The sequence below is a fragment of the Stegostoma tigrinum genome, chromosome 16, assembly GCF_030684315.1.
Source record: "Stegostoma tigrinum isolate sSteTig4 chromosome 16, sSteTig4.hap1, whole genome shotgun sequence".
NCBI lineage: Eukaryota > Metazoa > Chordata > Chondrichthyes > Orectolobiformes > Stegostomatidae > Stegostoma > Stegostoma tigrinum.
This window is the reverse complement of record NC_081369.1, coordinates 65,244,017-65,263,985: the sequence shown is the minus strand read 5'-3', so window position 1 is coordinate 65,263,985 and position 19,969 is coordinate 65,244,017. Positions and strand designations below refer to the sequence as shown.

The following is a 19,969-nucleotide window of genomic DNA, read 5'->3' as shown; positions in this document are numbered from 1 at the left end:
AGGCCCGAAACATCAGCTTCTGTGCTCCTGAGATGCTGCTGGGCCTGCTGTGTTCATCCAGCCGCACATTTTATTATCTTGGGTAACAGGATACTTATGTCAGGCTCCTACTTATTAACTGCAGCTCCACCTTCAACACCAGCATTCCAACCAAACTAATCTCTAAACTCCGAGAACTAGATCCCAACTTCCTTACTCACAGACCACAATTGGTAAGAATAAGTGATAACACCTCCTCCATCATAATCCTCAACACCAGTGCCCCCCCCATCAAGCCGGCCTACTCTGCCCCCACTATACTCCTTACACACTCACGACTGTGTGGCTAACCTCAGCTCCATTTACACGTTTGCTGACAACATCACTATTATCGGGGGGGATCTCAAACAATAATGAGACAGAGTACAGGAAAGAGACATCGTGCTTACAGCCACGGTGTAAAGACAACAATCTCTCCACCAACATCAGCAAAACAAAGGAGCTGGTCAACTAAAAACCGAAAGCACTGCAGACACTGTAAGTCAGAAGCAGAAACCGAAGTTGCTGGAAAAGCTCAGCACGTCTGGCAGCATCTGTGGAGAGAAACTAGAGTTAATGTTTCAGGTTGAGTGATCCTCAATGTTCTGAGACAGCCCGCAAAATAATATTTTTCACTATCTCCATATATGTGACAACAACAAATTAATCAATGCTGCAGAATGCTGAACTAGATTTGCTGTTAAGACAGACCTAACTCTGAAAATCTGTCACTGGAGGAAAGTAAACGGAGTAGAAATATGGAAATTCAGGATCTCAGTTTTCTCATTGTTAATGATGGGCCATCAGGGTGGGTTGCGTTGCAATGGAATGAAATGAAGGGGTATCCCTTCCCCTATAGCTAATGTCAACCTTGCAGAAATGTCTAAGTGCAACTCAAGGCACTAGGGAAACCAGGCCAAAGGGCCAGTATTTACACAGTGGGTCTATTCAATGTAGACAGGGAATGGTGCCGATGTGAATGATTGAACAGTATTCTCAAAGGACTAGCACAGATATGCCAGATGAGATCTCTTTTTTATCTTTATAACCTCGAAGCATCATCATTCCTTTGCTCTCTGGAGCTGGAAGTTCCAAAGACTCTCAACCCCCAGGGAGAAGAAATGGCTCCTCATCTCGGCCTTAAATTGGTGCTGCTTTATTCTGAGAGCACACCCTCTGATTGTTCCTTGAAGGTGGAATTGCAGGTAGGCAATGAAGAATGTGTTTGGTGTGTTTGCCTTTATCGGACAGTGCATTGAGTGTAGGAACAAAAACAAAGTTGCTAGAAAGGCTCAGCAGGTCTGGTGGCATTTGTGAAGAAAAAATTAGAGTTCAAGTTTTGGGTCCAGTGACCCTTCCTCAGAATCTCAGCATTGAGTATAGGAGTTAGGGGGTCATGTTGCAGCTGTACAGGACATGGGCTAGGTCACTTTGGGAATACTGTGCAATTCTAACCTTTATGCTATAGGAACGATGTTGCTTTAAAGGGCTCAGAAAAGATTTACAAGGATGTTGCCAGGGTTGGAGCTACAGAGAGGGGCTGAATAGGCTGGGGCTATTTTCTTTGGAGCATCAGAGGCTGCGGGGTGACTTAGAGGTTTATAAAATCATGAGGGACATCGATGGAGTGAATAACCAAGACCTTTTCCCCAGGGTAGGGGAGTCCAAAACTTGAGGGCATAAATTAAAGATGGGAGGGGCAAAATTTAAAAGACCTAAGGGGCAACTTTTTCACACAGAGGGTGGTGCATTGAACATAGAACATAGAACAATACAGCGCAGAACAGGCCCTTCGGCCCTCAATGTTGCGCCGACCTGTGAACTAATCTAAGCCCCTCCCCCTATATTATACCATCATCATCCATATGCTTATCCAAGGACTGTTTAAATGTCCCTAATGTGCGTGTATGGAATGAGCTGCCGGAGGAAATGGTGCAGACTGGTACAATTATAACATTTAAAGGACATCAGGATAGGGACAAGAATAGGAATGGTTTAGAGGGATATGGGCCAAATACTGGCAAATGGCACTAGACTTATATAGGATATCTGGTCAGCATGGATGAATTGTACATCACTATGAATGGCCTCCAATGGAATGATATTGTTCCTTAAATGAGGTTTCAAACCTGCTCTCAGTGCTCCAGATGTGGTTATAACAGCACCTTGTACAGTTACAGTGAGATTTCCCGACCCTTACAGTCTAACCCCATTGAAATAAGGGCCAGCATTCAATTAGCCTTCCTGATTACCTGCTGCCCCCATGTGCCATCTCTCTGGGCTTTTTGCACACATCCCACTTGCACCTTCCCTACACCCACCCCACCCCCAACTCCACCTGCCCCAACCACTGACCCCCACTCCCACCTCCATCTTCCCCAACCACTGTTCCCCCACCCCCAGCCCACCTCCACCTGCCCCAACCACTGATCCACCCCCACCTCCACCCAACCTCACCCTACCCACCCCAACCACTGACCCCCACCCCCACCTTCACCTTCCCCAACCACCGCCTCCCGACCCCCACTCCCAGCCTACCTCCACACTGCCCCAACCCCCACTTCCACCTGCCCCAACCACCATCCCCCACCCCCACCTCCACCCAATCCAGCCCCACCTCCACCTGCCCCAACCGCCGCCCCCCACCCACCTATAGTTACCTGCGTTTTTGCCCCTCTTGCTTTTTGAATATGGCTGTCACATTGGAGGTTTTCCATCCTCTGGTATTTCTCCAAAATCCAAAGATTTTTGGAAAATTACAACCAATGCATCCACTATCTCTGAAGCTCCCTCTTTTAGGATCCGAGGATATAAGCCACCCAGGCCAGGAGACGTATCTGCCTTTAGACCATTATTTTGTCTAATATTACTTTTTTATTGATGGTGATGGCATTTAATTCCTTCCTGTAGTGTTTACATTTCATGGGATGTTCAAAGTATCTTCCACCATAGAGACTGATGCAAAATATCTCTTTAAGTCCTCTACTATTTTCTTGATTCATTTTCTAAGGGGATTTTGTTCTCTTTGACCCCCTCCTCAGTTTTTTATATCTGAAGAAGCTCTTTTGTCAATTTTCATATTTCTTATTAGTTTGCCTTCTTAACTTATTTTCTTGGTCTTTATTAAACTTGCCTCTTTACCCATCACCAGATCCAAGATAACCTGACCCCTTGTTGCTCCATGACATATTACTCTATAATATTCTCCTTGATACTCTCGATTAATTCATTGTCATAGGTATTCTTTCCAAATTGATTTACCCAATCAACACGAAAATTAAAGTCACCCATAATTATCGCACTGTTCTTCTCACATGCTCCCAATTATTTGTGACTTATAGCCTCATACGCAGATTGGCTACTGTTTTGGGATCTGTACACAACATCTTCTTTCCCTTACTGCTTTTTACTTCCATCCAAAGGGATTCGATGTCATCTGAGCTACATCATCTCTCATAACTGCCCTCATTTTATTTCTTATTAACAGTGCTATCCCACCACCTGTTCCAGCCAGTCTGTCACTCAAAAAGGACAAATATCACTGAATATTATCGAACACAGAACATAAAACAGTACAGTACAGTACAGGCCCTTCGGCCTGCAATGTTGTGCCGAACGTTTACCCTAATCCTAAGGTCTGTCTAACTTCCACCCCTACCTTATACTATCATCCATATGTCTATCTAATAGCTGCTTAAATGCCCCTAATGAGGCTGACTCAACTACCCTCTCTGACAATGCATTCCACGCCCCGACCACTGTCTGAGTAAAGAACCTACCTCTGATGTCTCCTCTATAACTACCTCCACTGAGTTTAAAACTATGCCCCCTCGTAATAGCTACCTCCACCCTAGAAAAAAGTCTTTGGCTGTCCACTCTATCTGTTCCTCTGATCATTTTGTACACCTCTATCAAGTCACTTCTCATCCTTCGTCATTCTAAAGAGAAAAGCCCTAGCTCTCTCAACCTTTCCTGGTAAGACCTTCCCTCCGTTCCAGGCAACATCCTGGTAAATCTCCTCTGCACCTTTTCCAATGCTTCCACATCTTTCCTGTAATGAGGTGACAAGAACTGGACGCAATTCTCCAGATGTGGCCGAACCAGGCTTTTGCATAGCTAGAGCATAACTTCACGGCTCTTGAACTCAATCCCCCTATTAATGAAAGTTAACACACCATTCGCCTTCTTAACAACTCTATCCACCTGGGTGGCAGCTTTCAGAGAACTGTGGACATGAACCCCAAGATAACTCTGCTCCTCTACACCGCCAAGAAACTTTCCATTAACCCTGTATTGTGCTTTCAAGTTTGTCCTTCCAAAATGAATCTCCTCACACTTTTCAGGGTTAAACTCCATCTGTCACTTCTCAGCCCCGCTCTGCATCCTATCATGATCTACCCCTCACAAATCCATGCTATCACGAATCAAACTGTGCCTATCCAAGTGATCATAAATTCTGTCTCTCAGAGCCCTTTCCAATAATTTGCCCACCACTGATGTAAGACTAGCTGGTCTGTAATTTCCGGGGTTATCCTTATTCCCTTTATCAAACAAGAGAATAATGTTCGCCTCTCTCCAATCTTCTGGCACTATACCTGTGGACAGCGAGGATGAAAAGATCATCACCAAAGGCCCCGCAATCTCGTCCGTTGTTTCCCATTGAATCCTTGGATAAATCCCATCAGGCCCGGCGGACTTATCTATCTTCAAGCTCCTTAAAATTCCTAGTTCCCAGTCTCTGTAAAGGCTATGAGGTCATATCAATTTACCTCAATTTGCTCTCTCAGTTCATCTACCTTATTCTGAATGCTTTGTGCATTCAGGTACAAAGACTTCAGGCTTGTTTTCTGCTATTTTTAATCATTTTAACTTTTGTACTGTGGTCACATTTGCCTCTGGCCCTTGAATATTCTGTCTACTGTTTTTGCATTTTAATGCCGTTTCTCTTACTGCCTTTTCCTCCGCTTTGGTTCCTAAGCCCCTGCCATTCTAGTTTAAACCGTCCCCCAGCCACTGTATCAAATACTGCCCCAGGACATCAGTCCCAGTCCTAGCCAGGTGTAACCCATCCAGCTTATTCTGGTCCTACCTCCTCCCCCCCAGAATGGGTCATCATGGCCCAGAAATCTGAAACCCTTCCCCTCAGACTATCACTTTACCCCCATGTTCACCTGGTATGTCCCGGTATTTCTGTTCAGACTAGTAGTAATGGGGACTGGTAGTAACGCTGACATCACTATATTTGACGTCCAATGTTTCAACTTCCTTCCTAACTCTCTATGTTCCACTTTTAGGACTTTGTCCCTTTTTAATTGATGTCACCGGTACCACTGCGGACCATGACCATGGGCCATTCGCCTTCCCACTCCCAAACATCTCGTAGCTGCTCTGGGACATTCTTGACCGTAGCACCAAAAGATATGATATATGACCCTGGAGTCACGTTCAGCACTGTTTGCAAATCCTCAGATTTGAAGCAGTGCATGTCCAAATACCGCCAGGCCCGGACAATATCCAGGCATGGGCTCACAAGTGGCAAGTAACATTCATGCCACAGAAGTGCCAGACAATGATTATCATCAAGACAAAATCTAACCATTGTTCCCCACACATTCAATGGCGTTATCATCACTGAATTCCCCACTGGTTACCATTCCTGGGTTACCATTCACCAGAAGCTGAACTGGACTCACCACATAAACACAGAGACTATAACAGCAGGTCAGAGGCTAGGAATCCTGTAGTGAATTACTTCCTTCTTGACTCCCAAAGCCTGTCCGCCATCAACAAGATATAAGTCAGGAGTGTGACGGAATACTCCCCAGATACAACAACACGCAGGAAACTTGACATCACCCAGGATAAAGCAGCCCATTTGATTGGCACCACACCCACAAACATTCACTCCCTCCACCAGCAATGCTCAGTCACAGCAGTGTGTACTATTACAAGATGCACTTCAGAAATTCACCAAAGATTCTCAGGCACCACCTTCCAGACCCACAAACACTTCCAACTAGAAGGACAAGAGCACTAGATACATGGAACACCATCCCCTGTAAGTTCCCCTCCGAGCCACTCACCATCCTGACGTGGAAATATATCGCTGTTCCTTCACTGTCACTGGGCCAAAATCCTGGAATTCCCTCCCTAAGGGCATTGTAGGTCAACCCACAGCACATGGACTGCAGCGGCTCAGGAAGGCAGCTCACCCTCACCTTCTCAAGGGGCAACAAGCCTGGGCCAGGCAGTGACACCCACATCTATCCCTTTCCCCACCGCCATGAATAAAAATTAATAAATTTAAGTTTCTATGAGATTGTGTCATTCTCTGCAACTCCAGAGAATCCACGTCACCTACCTTTCCCCAACCCCACCATCCTCCTTCCCGCTTCCTTCACCTGACACAACCTGTCCATCTTCTCTCCCACCTATCAGCCCCTCCCACTTCACTGACCAATCCCCACCACTGCCTGCCTGCACTCACCTACCTGCCCCTCCCACCTCACTGACCAATCCCCACCACTGCCTGCCTGCACTCACCTATCGCCATCCCACCGACCTTCCCCAGCCCCACCCCTCCCCTCTCTATTTCCGAGCTCCCTTCCCCCTCCCCCATTTCTGAAGAAGGGTCCAGAACCAAAGCGTCAGCTTTCCTGCTCCTGAGATGCTGCCTGGCCTGCTGTGTTCATCCAGCCCCACACTGTGTTATCTTGGATACATCAAATGTTTTTGTTATTCTTTAGTTTAACATGAGGTTGGTAACTAAGACATATTCATGCAAAGCTGCAGATTCCTTTTAACAACAGAACAGAAAGCTTATTATACAAAACAGTAAGTATAAAAACATGGTAAACTTTCTAAATATTTTGAGGCAGCAAACCTAAAGATCATGCAGCAAAACAAAGTTTGAACCTATTTCCCGACAATGTCTGTTACAGAGACTCAGGACAATACTTAACTGACTCCTTACAGTTTCTTTGCTGTGGACTGTGACGACAACTCAATGGATCCTTTCCAAGTCTACTGACACATACGATTCCACAAATCTGAAAGCCCAAACCTTCGCAATTCTGCTAACTGGTCCTAGAAAAGAAATTAAAAAGACTTCTAAATTCAATACTGGTGTCTTCTAAACTGAATGGGAAAAGATTGCCTCTAAAACATAGCTAAAAACTTGTTCATCCCGGATTCTTCTGAATTGAAACCAATGCTAATGGCCTTAGATGTTTGCTCTACCTGCTGTAAACACCACAGTATAACCAGCATTAACACCACAGTCTGCCCTCTCACACTGACTGAATTAGGTCACTGTTTCAGAAAGGTGTCAGACATTTTTTTTAAAGAAAATCCTTCCCAAGAGGATATGGGATAACACGGTGAGGAGGGGGAGGAACGCAGCAGACCAGAGACAACACGGTGAGGAGCTGGAGGAACGCAGCAGGCCAGAGACAACACGGTGAGGAGCTGGAGGAACGCAGCAGGCCAGAGGCAACACGGTGAGGAGCTGGAGGAACGCAGCAGGCCAGAGGCAACATGGTGAGGAGCTGGAGGAACGCAGCAGACCAGAGACAACACGGTGAGGAGCTGGAGGAACGCAGCAGGCCAGAGGCAACACGGTGAGGAGCTGGAGGAACGCAGCAGACCAGAGACAACACGGTGAGGAGCTGGAGGAACGCAGCAGGCCAGAGGCAACACGGTGAGGAGCTGGAGGAACGCAGCAGGCCAGAGGCAACACGGTGAAGAGCTGGAAGAACGCAGCAGGCCAGAGGCAACACGGTGAAGAGCTGGAAGAACGCAGCAGGCCAGAGGCAACACGGTGAGGAGCTGGAAGAACGCAGCAGGCCAGAGACAACACGGTGAGGAGCTGGAGGAACGCAGCAGGCCAGAGGCAACACGGTGAGGAGCTGGAAGAACGCAGCAGGCCAGAGGCAACACAGTGAGGAGCTGGAGGAACGCAGCAGGCCAGAGACAACACGGTGAGGAGCTGGAGGAACGCAGCAGGCCAGAGGCAACACGGTGAGGAGCTGGAGGAAAGCAGCAGGCCAGAGACGACACGGAGAGGAGCTGGAGGAACGCAGCAGGCCAGAGACAACACGGAGAGGAGCTGGAGGAACGCAGCAGGCCAGAGACAACATGGTGAGGAGCTGGAAGAACACAGCAGGCCAGAGGCAACACGGAGAGGAGCTGGAGGAACGCAGCAGGCCAGAGACGACACGGTGAGGAGCTGGAGGAACGCAGCAGACCAGAGACAACACGGTGAGGAGCTGGAGGAACGCAGCAGGCCAGAGGCAACACGGCGAGGAGCTGGAGGAACGCAGCAGGCCAGAGACAACACGGTGAGGAGCTGGAGGTACGCAGCAGACCAGAGACAACACGGCGAGGAGCTGGAGGAACGCAGCAGGCCAGAGACAACACGGTGAGGAGCTGGAGGAACGCAGCAGGCCAGAGGCAACACGGTGAAGAGCTGGAAGAACGCAGCAGGCCAGAGGCAACACGGTGAAGAGCTGGAAGAACGCAGCAGGCCAGAGGCAACACGGTGAGGAGCTGGAAGAACGCAGCAGGCCAGAGACAACACGGTGAGGAGCTGGAGGAACGCAGCAGGCCAGAGGCAACACGGTGAGGAGCTGGAAGAACGCAGCAGGCCAGAGGCAACACAGTGAGGAGCTGGAGGAACGCAGCAGGCCAGAGACAACACGGTGAGGAGCTGGAGGAACGCAGCAGGCCAGAGGCAACACGGTGAGGAGCTGGAGGAAAGCAGCAGGCCAGAGACGACACGGAGAGGAGCTGGAGGAACGCAGCAGGCCAGAGACGACACGGAGAGGAGCTGGAGGAACGCAACAGGCCAGAGACAACACGGTGAGGAGCTGGAGGAACGCAGCAGGCCAGAGACGACACGGAGAGGAGCTGGAGGAACGCAGCAGGCCAGAGGCAACACGGAGAGGAGCTGGAGGAACGCAGCAGACCAGAGACAACGTGGTGAGGAGCTGGAGGAACGCAGCAGGCCAGAGACGACACGGAGAGGAGCTGGAGGAACGCAGCAGGCCAGAGACAACACGGTGAGGAGCTGGAGGAACGCAGCAGGCCAGAGACAACACGGTGAGGAGCTGGAGGAACGCAGCAGGCCAGAGGCAACACGGAGAGGAGCTGGAGGAACGCAGCAGACCAGAGACAACGTGGTGAGGAGCTGGAGGAACGCAGCAGGCCAGAGACGACACGGAGAGGAGCTGGAGGAACGCAGCAGGCCAGAGACAACACGGTGAGGAGCTGGAGGAACGCAGCAGGCCAGAGACAACACGGTGAGGAGCTGGAGGAACGCAGCAGGCCAGAGGCAACACGGAGAGGAGCTGGAGGAACGCAGCAGGCCAGAGACAACACGGCGAGGAGCTGGAGGAACGCAGCAGGCCAGAGACAACACGGCGAGGAGCTGGAGGAACGCAGCAGGCCAGAGACGACACGGAGAGGAGCTGGAAGAACGCAGCAGGCCAGAGACAACACGGTGAGGAGCTGGAAGAAAGCCGCAGGCCAGAGACAACGTGGTGAGGAGCTGGAGGAACGCAGCAGGCCAGAGACAACACAGTGAGGAGCTGGAGGAACGCAGCAGGCCAGAGACAACACAGTGAGGAGCTGGAAGAACGCAGCAGGCCAGAGACAACGTGGTGAGGAGCTAGAGGAACGCAGCAGGCCAGAGGCAACACAGTGAGGAGCTGGAGGAACGCAGCAAGCCAGAGACAACGTGGTGAGGAGCTAGAGGAACGCAGCAGGCCAGAGACAACGTGGTGAGGAGCTAGAGGAACGCAGCAGGCCAGAGACAACGTGGTGAGGAGCTAGAGGAACGCAGCAGGCCAGAGACAACGTGGTGAGGAGCTAGAGGAACGCAGCAGGCCAGAGACAACGTGGTGAGGAGCTAGAGGAACGCAGCAGGCCAGCCAGCATCAGAGGAGCAAGAAACTTCAAGTTTTGGGTCAGGACCCTTTTTCAGAAATGAGGCACAATTCTGAAATCCAGACTTCAAAAATGCCATTATTGTGGATATATGTTCTGTGCCTTATAGATAATCAATGTAACAGATTCCCTCAAGGCCAGCAACATCTTCGTGGCAGCTAACTCGTCAAGTCCCCTCACAATGTTATGTTTCCGTAAGATGACCTCACCTACACTCCGATATGTATGGGTCTAATAGTGAAGATAGGCAACAGCACCTCTTCCACAACAATCGTCAACAACGCCACCCCACAAAACAGCGTACTCACCCCCACTCTACTCCCTGTACACTCATGGCTTCAGGAAGCAAGCAGGAGGACATGCCCCTGTCTACCTCAATGGAGCTGAGGTGGAGATAGTCAGGAGCTTCAAGTTCGAGGAGCAACAAACAGCAATCTGTCCTGGACCACCCTCGTTGATGTGATGATCAAGAAAGCACAAGGCCTCTACTTCTTCAGGAGGCGAAGGAAATTTGGCATTTCCGTAAAGAATCTCATCATTTTTTACAGATACACCATAGAAAGTATTCTGTCTGGAGGCATCAAGACTTAGTAGTGCAACTGTCCTGCCCAGGACCATAATGAACTATGGAAAGTTGTGAACACAGGCCAGACCTTCACACAAGCCAATCTTCCATTCGTTGACTTTTTCTATACTTCTCATTGCCATGCAATGGCAGCCAAAATAATCAAATATGCCCCCCCAACCTCAGTTAAAATCTCTTCCAATCTGTCAGGCAGAAGAGACACAAGCTTAAACACGACATACCAACAGGTTCAAGAACAGCTTCTCCCCCGCTGTTATTGGACTTCTGAATGGACATCTCAAATTTCAAATCTAATGTTGAGCCTGCTTTTTGTTTACCTTCCCTGTAGCTGTAATTTTGTATTCCTCGCTCTGTTCAATCACCCCGTGGTCTTTGTATGGTAGGACCTGTCTGGACTGCACACAAAACAAAACTTTTCATTGTACCTTGGGACATGTGACAATAATAAACCAAATGAAATCAAATCACCTTGTTCAACCTTTCTTCATAAGACAACTCATTTTTCATACCAGGGATTAACAGAAACACAGAACAGTACAGGCCCTTCAGCCCGCGATGTTGTGCCAAACTTTTACCCGAAACCTAAGGTCCATCTAACCTCCACTGCTACCTTATACTATCATCCATATGCCTATCTAATAGCTGCTTAAATGCCCCTAATGAGGCCGACTCCACTACCCTCTCTGGCAATTCCACACCTCAACCACTCTCTGAGTAAAGAACCTACCGCTGACGTCTCCGCAATATCTACCTCCACTCATTTTAAAACTATACCCCCTCATAATAGCTACCTCCACCCGAGGAAAAAGTCTTTGGCTGTCCACTCTATCTGTTCCTCTGATCATCTTGTACAACTCTATCAAGTCACTTCTCATCCTTCGTCATTCTAAAGAGAAAAGCCCTAGCTCTCTCAACCTTTCCTCATAAGATTTTCCCTCCATTCCAGGCAACATCCTGGTAAATCTCCTCTGCACCTTTTCCAACGCTTCCACATCTTTCCTGTAATGAGGTGACCAGAACTGGACACAGTACTCCAGATGTGGCCGAGCCAGGCTTTTGTATAGCTGGAGGATAACTTCACGGCTCTTGAACTTGATCCCCCCATTAATGAAAGCTAACACACCATACGCCTTCTTAACAACTCTATCCACCTGGGTGGCAGCTTTCAGGGAAATGTGAACATGGACTCCAAGATCCCTCTGCTCTTCCACACTGCCAAGAATCTTTCCATTAACCCTGTATTGTGCTTTCAAATTTGTCCTTCCAAAATAAATCACCCTCACACTTTTTAGGGCTAAACTCCATCTGCCAGCTCTGCATCCTATCAATGTCCCTTTGTAACCTAGAACAGCCCTCCGCACTGTCCACAATGTGACCCACTTTCGTATCGTTCGCGAACTTGCTAATCCACCCTTCCACTCCTTCATCCAAATCATTTACAAAATCACAAATAGAAGAGGACCCAGAACAGATCCTTGTGGTACACCACTCGTAACTGAGCACCATGTTGAATATTTTCCGCCCACTACCACCCTTTGTCTTCTAATAGTCAGCCAATTCTGAATCCAGCCTGCCACATTTCCCCCTATCCCATGCCTTCTTACCTTCTGCATGAGCCTACCGTGGGGAACCTTATCAAATGCCTTACTTAAATCCATGTATACCACATCCACTGCTCTATTTTCATCCACGTGTTTGGTCACCTCTTCAAAGAATTCATTAAGGTTTGTGAGGCATGATCTACCCCTCACAATTCCATGCTGACTATCATGAATCAAACTGTGCCTATCCAAGTGATCATAAATCCTGTCTCGCAGAGCCCTTTCCAATAATTTTCCCACCACTGGCATAAGACTAACTGGTCTGTAATTTACGGGATTATCCCCATTCCCTTTTTTGAACAAGGGAATGATGTTTATCTCTCTCCAATCTTCCGGCACTATACCCGTGGGCAGTGAGGACGAAAAGATCATTGCCAAAGGCCCCGCGATCTCATCCCTCAGTTCCCATAGAATCCTTGGATAAATCCCATCAGGCCTGGGCGACTTATATATCTTCAACTTCCTCAGAATTCCTAGTACATCTTCCTTACCAACTGTGACCTCCCCTAGCCTACCAGCCTGTTTCGCACTATCCTCATCTACAACTAGGTCCCTCTCTGTTGCGAATACCAACGAAAAGTATTCATTAAGGACCTCCCTATGACTTTAGGCTCTATGCTCAAATTCCCTTTACAATCCTTGATCGTCCCTGCCCTTTCTCTGGTCATTCTCTTATTCCTCATGTATGTGTAAAAAGTCTTGGAGTTTTCCTTGATTCTATCTGCCAAGGTTTCCTCATGCCCCCTTATAGCTCTCCAAAGTCCTTTCTTCAGCTCCTTTCTGGATAACTTGTATCCCTCCAGAGCCTTTTCAGTTCCTCTTTTCCTAAACCTTACATAAGCCTCCTTCTTCCTCTTAACCAGTCATTCGACCTCTCTCTAGAACGAAGGCTCCCTCACTCGACGACATCTCTGCCTGTTAGGGACAAACATATCAAGCACACGCAGTATGCATTCCTTAACCAATCTCCACATTTCTATCGTGCTCTTCCCTGGCAGCATCTGTTCCCAATTTATTTTACCCAGTTCTTGAATAACTGAACTGTATTTACCCTTCCCCCAATTATAAACCTTATCCTGCTGTATATACCCATCCTTATCCATCACTATCGTGAAAGAAATAGAGTTATGATCGCTATCGCCAAAACACTCTCTTACCGACAGCTTCAACACTTGAACCGGTTCGTTGCCAAGCACCAAATCCAAAGTGGCCTCTCCCCGTGTTGGTCTGCCTACAACCTGTGTCAGGAATCCTTCCTGAATGCACTGGACAAAATCCACTCTATCTAAATTATTACAACTAAAAAGTTTCCAATCAATATTTGGAAAGTTGAAATCACCCATGACTACAACCCTGTGACTTCTGCATCTGTCCGGTATCTGCCCTCCCAATCCGTTCCTCCACTTCTCTGCAACTATTCGGGGGTCTGTAAAAAACCCCCAACAAAGTGACTGCTCCTTTCTTGTTCCTAACCTCAACCCAAACTAACTCTGTAGACATATCATTCTTGAACTGCCTTTCAGCAGCTGCTATACTAGTCCTGACTAGCAATGCCACTCCCCCACCTCTGTCTCCACTCTCCCTATTTCTTTTAATGCATTTAAATCCCGGAACTTTCAACATCCATTCCTCTCCCTGAGTTACCCAAGTTTCTGTAATGGCCACAACATCATAGTTCCAAGTGCCGACCCATTCTCTAAGTTCGTCCACTTTATTTCAAATACTTCTTGCATTGAAGTATATACACCTCAAATCATCTCGGTGTCAGCAATTACGCTCCATCGACCGTGTTTCTTCATAAACCAATGAACTAGTGAACTTTCTTTAACTGCAAGTATAACCTTCCTTCAGGAAGAAGGCCTACACAATATATAGTACACTGGGTGTGTTATCAATAGCCTGCAGAGTTGCAGAAAGACCTCCCTACTTTATACTTCTTGTTCTTTGCATTAAAGGCTAATTATAATTATGTAAGAGACAGTTGAAGTAAAAAGCTGTTTAAATTAGACAATAGCACAAGATACATAACAAGGGGTGAAGTTTAGAAAAATATAGTTTTTCTCCCACAGGAAGGATTGTGGTCAGGGAGGGGAATAGGTCAATGATGATTAGATTGATTGATGTTGGGATAGGTGAATTCAACATTGAAGAAATATTGACAGTGCTGACTGCTTCATCTGTCCCCTAAAGAAGGAAATCATACAACACAGGTGGTGGCCATTTGGCCCATCACACTTTTAGTAAATCTATCTGGTTTGGTGCATTCCTCCCATAAATGAGGATGGTAGAATCAGCTTTTATAAAAACATTCTTTCAGTGTGAATGAGAGAAAGAAATACACATGTAATGTTTAATAAACAGCTTGTTTTATTTCTTTACAAAATAAGTACAAAGTTTGCAAGTATGTTTTTGCACATGGACGGCACAGTGTAATCATATGTACACGGTCCAATACCAAAAATAACGGAATTCTAATTAACACAAAAGACTTTGTAAACACTATGTACAAATTGTTGACTGTTTAAAACCAGCTCTTCTGTTTCCTACATGATTGTTGTGCTTGCTCATTTGAGTTAACATCTTAAATAATATTTTGGCTAGAATGCAGATGAAGTGCAAATATACCTGCTTGTTCTTTGAGAACTGTAAAAAATTATTAAAACTATTTCAAACTGACTGGTAAATTGTTACATTTGTGCTTTTTTTCTCCATCCACCCTTCCCAATGCTTCACACAATATAATGGATCAGAGTGCTAGAGTGCAGTTATACAACCACAGGTGGGGGAATGGTTGAGATAAATTAAAATAGCCTGACACAGGTTATCGTGCGCTCCAAACAGATTTCAGGGCAACAACACAGAAGGGAACATCATTGATTGGAAGACCATGCCCTCTCTTTCATTCTCCAGTTCCAGTAAAATGTTTACAGAGACACATGCATACACTGTGAGTATACAGTATAGTACCATGTTACACACTGCTTGTAGTTCAGGTACAGAGCCTATGCCTGCAAATCTGACAAAAGTTCAACATTCTTCTCCTTTACGTGAAAGCACTGGTCTGAATTCTTCAATATTCCTATTCACTGTGCTCATCAGCTGTGAAAATGGTAATACTGGGGAAGGGAGAAGAAATTAATGCTGGTAATTAAAGTTTAATACTGGGAAAAGAGCAAACTGAAATGAATGCTAGGTAAACCGATACTGAGAAAGGAGGATTTATTAACGGGAAACAGAATTAATACTGCAGAAGTGCAAATTAATACTGCAGAAGTGCAAATTAATACTGTTAAAAATATATGAATATTTGGGAAAAAGAAACCTATTACAGGGAGAAGAGGGCATTGATACCAGGTAAAGGACAGGAAAGCATAATAATGAAAGATTACCAGGAAAGAAAATTAATCAATAGTGGAAGATAAAGAAGATAGCAAGGGGGAATTCTTAATTAGTTTTGACGAGGGGAGTTTGAATTAATTTTGGGTCAACTGCTGAGTGAATACTCATGAAGAATTAAGATAGGGGTTTTGGTGAGTCTGGGCTGAAGTAAGAGCAATCTATTGCCTTTATCTATTGCTAATTTTCTTTCTGAAGACTTGAGGGCAGATTTTCCATTATCACATTCCCAGATATATGACCTCTAAGAGCCAACAGTTAGATCTCCGAACATTTGAGCAGGAACAGCAAATTCTGTCGAAAGACTGCAGGAGGAAGCTCAGAGCTCCCCATGGACGGGCATCAGTCACGTAGAATTCCAAACTATGCCAGGCCTGCACATGCGATCTGCCCATGGCTCAGTAAATAATCATCACCAGCCCAAAACAAATGCGGAGAGAGCTAACTTAACTGTAACAGCTTGAATGGCAATGTAGCTGTGAAGGGGTAACTCTGTGCACACTGAGACTGAAACCTGGAGGTTCTAGTTCTGGATTGTAATGGTACAGGACAGGATGAGCTGTATGACTTCTTTCTGTGCAGTAGCTTTTCGATAGTTTTCAAATTGGGATCTGCAGATCCCCACAGTCAGCAGAAATATTCCATGGGATATTTCCAGGGACTAATCGGGCTGGGTTTCTGTTAAGCATCTTTTACTGCATTAACATAGGGCAACTTGGCAATAACACGTCACAGCACAATTCATCTCAAGCAGGACTAACTGTATCACAGTTTATAATGGCCAATGTGGAAGAAGAGTCAATTGCCTTTTCGTCTTGAGAATGGCACAGTTTGTAATGAGTTTTGGTGCAGACAATGGGCAAGACAAGAGAAAATGATTGTGCACAGATGGAGACGTCATTGATGTGGACATAGATTGAGCTCACTGTCTTCACCTCAGTGTGCATGGAGCCATGCTGAAGCCAGCACAGAGGCAAACACCCAGATCCGTGTGTGTGTGAGCGTGTGTGTGTGTGTGTGTGTGTGTGTGTGTGTGAGCGTGTTTGTGACTGTGTGTGTGCATGTGTTTATATGTGTGTGTGTGCATGTGCGTTTGTGACTGTGTGTGTGTGTGTGTGTCTGTGTATGTGTGAGAGAGTGTGTGTGTATGTGTGTTTGTGACTGTGTGTGCATGTGTTTATATGTGTGTGTGAGCATGTGCGTTTGTGACTGTGTATGCGCGTGTGTGTATGTGTGTGAGCATGAGTGTGTGTGTATGTGAGATTGTGTGTGTGTGTGTGTGTGTGTGTGTGTGTGAGAGAATGCATGTGTATGTGTATGTGTGTGTGTCTGAGTGTGACTGTGTGTGTGTATACGTGTGCATGTGTGGGTGTAGCCACCCTTCAGTTCTGGGGTGAAAAGGATATTTGGAGAACTTAGACATCTCAGTGGGAATAAAACTTGCATATTAGGCAACATTAGTGCAGAACTTATTGCTGACATATTAAAATTAGAATCAACATGGTTCTAAAAGATACAATATCATTACAACATCTTTACACACAGCATTTCCATATGGTACAACTGCGGGCGGGTTGTCTTTATCCATGATTGTTGATCCACTTGAAAAGTGACACTTCACTAAAGCCGTCTGCAAACCATTGTTGTATGTTAGCAATGACTTTACTCAATCACTCACTGGCACCACCATTTAACTCAACTGCATCAGCTGTCAATGTGACAGCAACATTTTTGACAGAGAGAGAGAGGCAACTGGGATCACTAGTGTACTCTGTAATTGTGGTAAATACACACCCACCTCCAGTTTAAATTTAGGAAAACGTTTACAATGAGTTTAAACTAAATGGTCCCACACACTGGTTGGTACAAACAAAGCAAACACTGATGAGACCTGCAATTCCCACTTTAATCTCTCTATAAGGAGGTCCTGCTGGACAACATGCTCCCACAGCTAAAATATCTCAAGCAAATTCACCAGGTCCCTGTGTGTAACCATTTAATTTTACTTTTGCAAAGAAAATTTAAATAAAGTTATAAAATGAAAAAAAAATTCCCTTATAACATATAGTTTTCAACACTGCTAAAGGCTTTTGAATACAGGAGCAGTTATTTGGACTAACTCCTGAAATAGGTTACAACAATATAGTACCTTAGGAACAGACAAACTGAAGTAGTGAAACAAGACACTACAATAGACAGCTGTGTAATTGCAGCCCCCCCTTTTCCCATTAAAAACATGGGCACACAGACAGTTGTGTAATTGCAGCCCCCCCTTTTCCCATTAAAAACATGGGCACACAGACAGTTGTGTAATTGCAGCCCCCCCTTTTCCCATTAAAAACATGGGCACACAGACAGTTGTGTAATTGCAGCCCCCCCTTTTCCCATTAAAAACATGGGCACACAGACAGTTGTGTAATTGCAGCCCCCCCTTTTCCCATTAAAAACATGGGCACACAGACAGTTGGTGGGGAGGTAGAAAGAGACAAAATAAAAATACAAAGACCACTACAACATGCACAGTCTGTGAGCAACTGGAGAGGACGAGGTCAGTTAGCAGTTTGGTCAGGGTTCCTTTCACTTTTCTGACACAAACTCAGAAGAGTATTCCTGTCTCAGGTACTGACAGCTTACACTGTGTGAGTTGCAGCATTTGCTGTGCTTATTATGGATTTACTAGAATTCACAGTTTTTGTTTTAAATCTCTTCAGAGAAATGGACAAAGAACTATGTTGGGAGTTGCAAAGAAATTAAATACTGGATGCAAACATTCAGCTAGAGGTATCTAAAAGTTATCACAAGATGAGGTCAGAGCAGTAAACACGAGTGGATACTAAATGACTTTAGTTTTAGGAAAAGGCACAAGGCGGCAGTCACTGAATGCTGGTGGCCTGCTCATGTAGGGCAGAGGGACTGTATCCTTGCCCCTCACTGTCTACTTCAGCAGTGCTCGGTACAGCACTAGTGAGTGCCTGGTGTCTTGCTCCTGTTCCATGTAGAAGATGAAGTCCCTGAGGTTTACGCGGGTTACCCTCTGTCGTGTGTATTGGCGAGACAAAGCTGGTCTGGATCCTGCCTGGGGGCCTGTTGTGGGACCTGCACCCTGTAAGGACAAGAAACATAGGTCACAGCAGGAACCAATGCCAAGTTTCCTGGTTAGTCACCTCTTTGCAGTCATTCTATAATCCCTGAGTCTGGTATCCTTACTCTGGGGCCAGTTAATCTCTGGTGTGCCGCTCAACTGGCATTCAGGATATGCAAGACAAGAGCATTGGTGGGCTCTTCAACCACAAGGCTGTCATAAAGATTTTGTCTTCAATACCTGGTGCAGTGACACCAGCTCCAAGCTTGTCTCTTGGTGGCAGTATTAATTGGAAACAGAGTTCAAATCTCCCAAAAACTTGCTGTGGAAATGCATCCTACAATTTGGGATCAGCACCATCAAAAAGAAAGTCCAGGAAAATAGCTGAAAGACACAAACCTAACTGGATTACAAAATGCGCTAACAGCGAAGAGCTTAGACCCCTGACTGATTTGTACCAGTCTCTCACAGTGTGGTTAATTCTTCATCCCATCAGAAATGGTCAACACTCTTAATTGTACACTGCTAAGAAGATATCAGCTTTGTCACTGTGGTAACATGCTCACCTTTGTATTAGAAGGATATTGGTTGAAACTGCCTACCAAAGCCTTGGGCTCATATCCAGGTTGACACTCCACTGTAATGTTGAGGGAGTGCTGCACTGCTAGGAGGTCAATGAAACATTAAAATGAGGCCTGATCTGAACTGGACAGATATATGGTTTTCCAGTGGCATCATTCGAGGAACAGGAGGTTACCAGTGTTTTGGCCAGTAGCTACCCTTCAAGCAATTACTGTTTGTAGGAACTGGTTCTGTGCTCATTGGCTGCTATTATCCTTATATTACAACGATTACAACTTCAAAAATATTGCACTAGCTTCAAGTATTTTGGGATGATATTAAACGCAAGCTTTTTCTTCTTCTCCAATGAATCACAAAATGCCAGCTACTATCTTTTGAGGACTACAAGAGGTAGGAAGGTCATGGCTTGGAATTCAATGCTTTTATTTAAAGATTTGTTCTAGACCAAAGCAAATTTATACACATTAAAGGACCACGGAAACAAAAGGTGGCTAAAATGCTAATAAAAAAGTCACTGAAGTAATTTCCCCAAATATCGAAACTCCCTCATTTGTTAGATTGACTAGGTCATGGGTGAACATCAAACAATAATGTTACGAGTGTTCCCAGCCCAGGCACACTGCTTGTAAACAAAGGGAGAGTTCAAACAACACATGGAGGCAGTTTTTTTTCCCCAAGAGAAAGCTACAGGAGAGAGGTGTCAGCAGGCTCAAGGTTGAGATACACATTAATAGTTGGATGTTATTTTGTTTAATGTAA

At 46.0% G+C, this 19,969-nt stretch overlaps 1 protein-coding gene across 4 annotated transcripts in view; it reads right to left on the bottom strand.

The window, feature by feature from the left end:
• The window catches only part of LOC125460101 (transcription initiation factor TFIID subunit 4-like), a 445,881-nt gene that overhangs the window by 128,495 nt on the left and 297,417 nt on the right, over positions 1-19,969 (bottom strand). For 3 of the 4 annotated variants that reach the window (XM_059651795.1, XM_048547209.2, XM_059651797.1), the window contains one exon: positions 14,517-18,649. The exons of the other annotated variant lie outside the window; for it this stretch is intronic. In XM_059651795.1, the coding sequence (XP_059507778.1) occupies positions 18,482-18,649 (168 nt within the window). In that variant the 3' untranslated portion in view covers positions 14,517-18,481. Of the gene's footprint in view, positions 1-14,516; positions 18,650-19,969 lie in introns of those variants that run through there. 4 annotated transcript variants of the gene reach the window in all.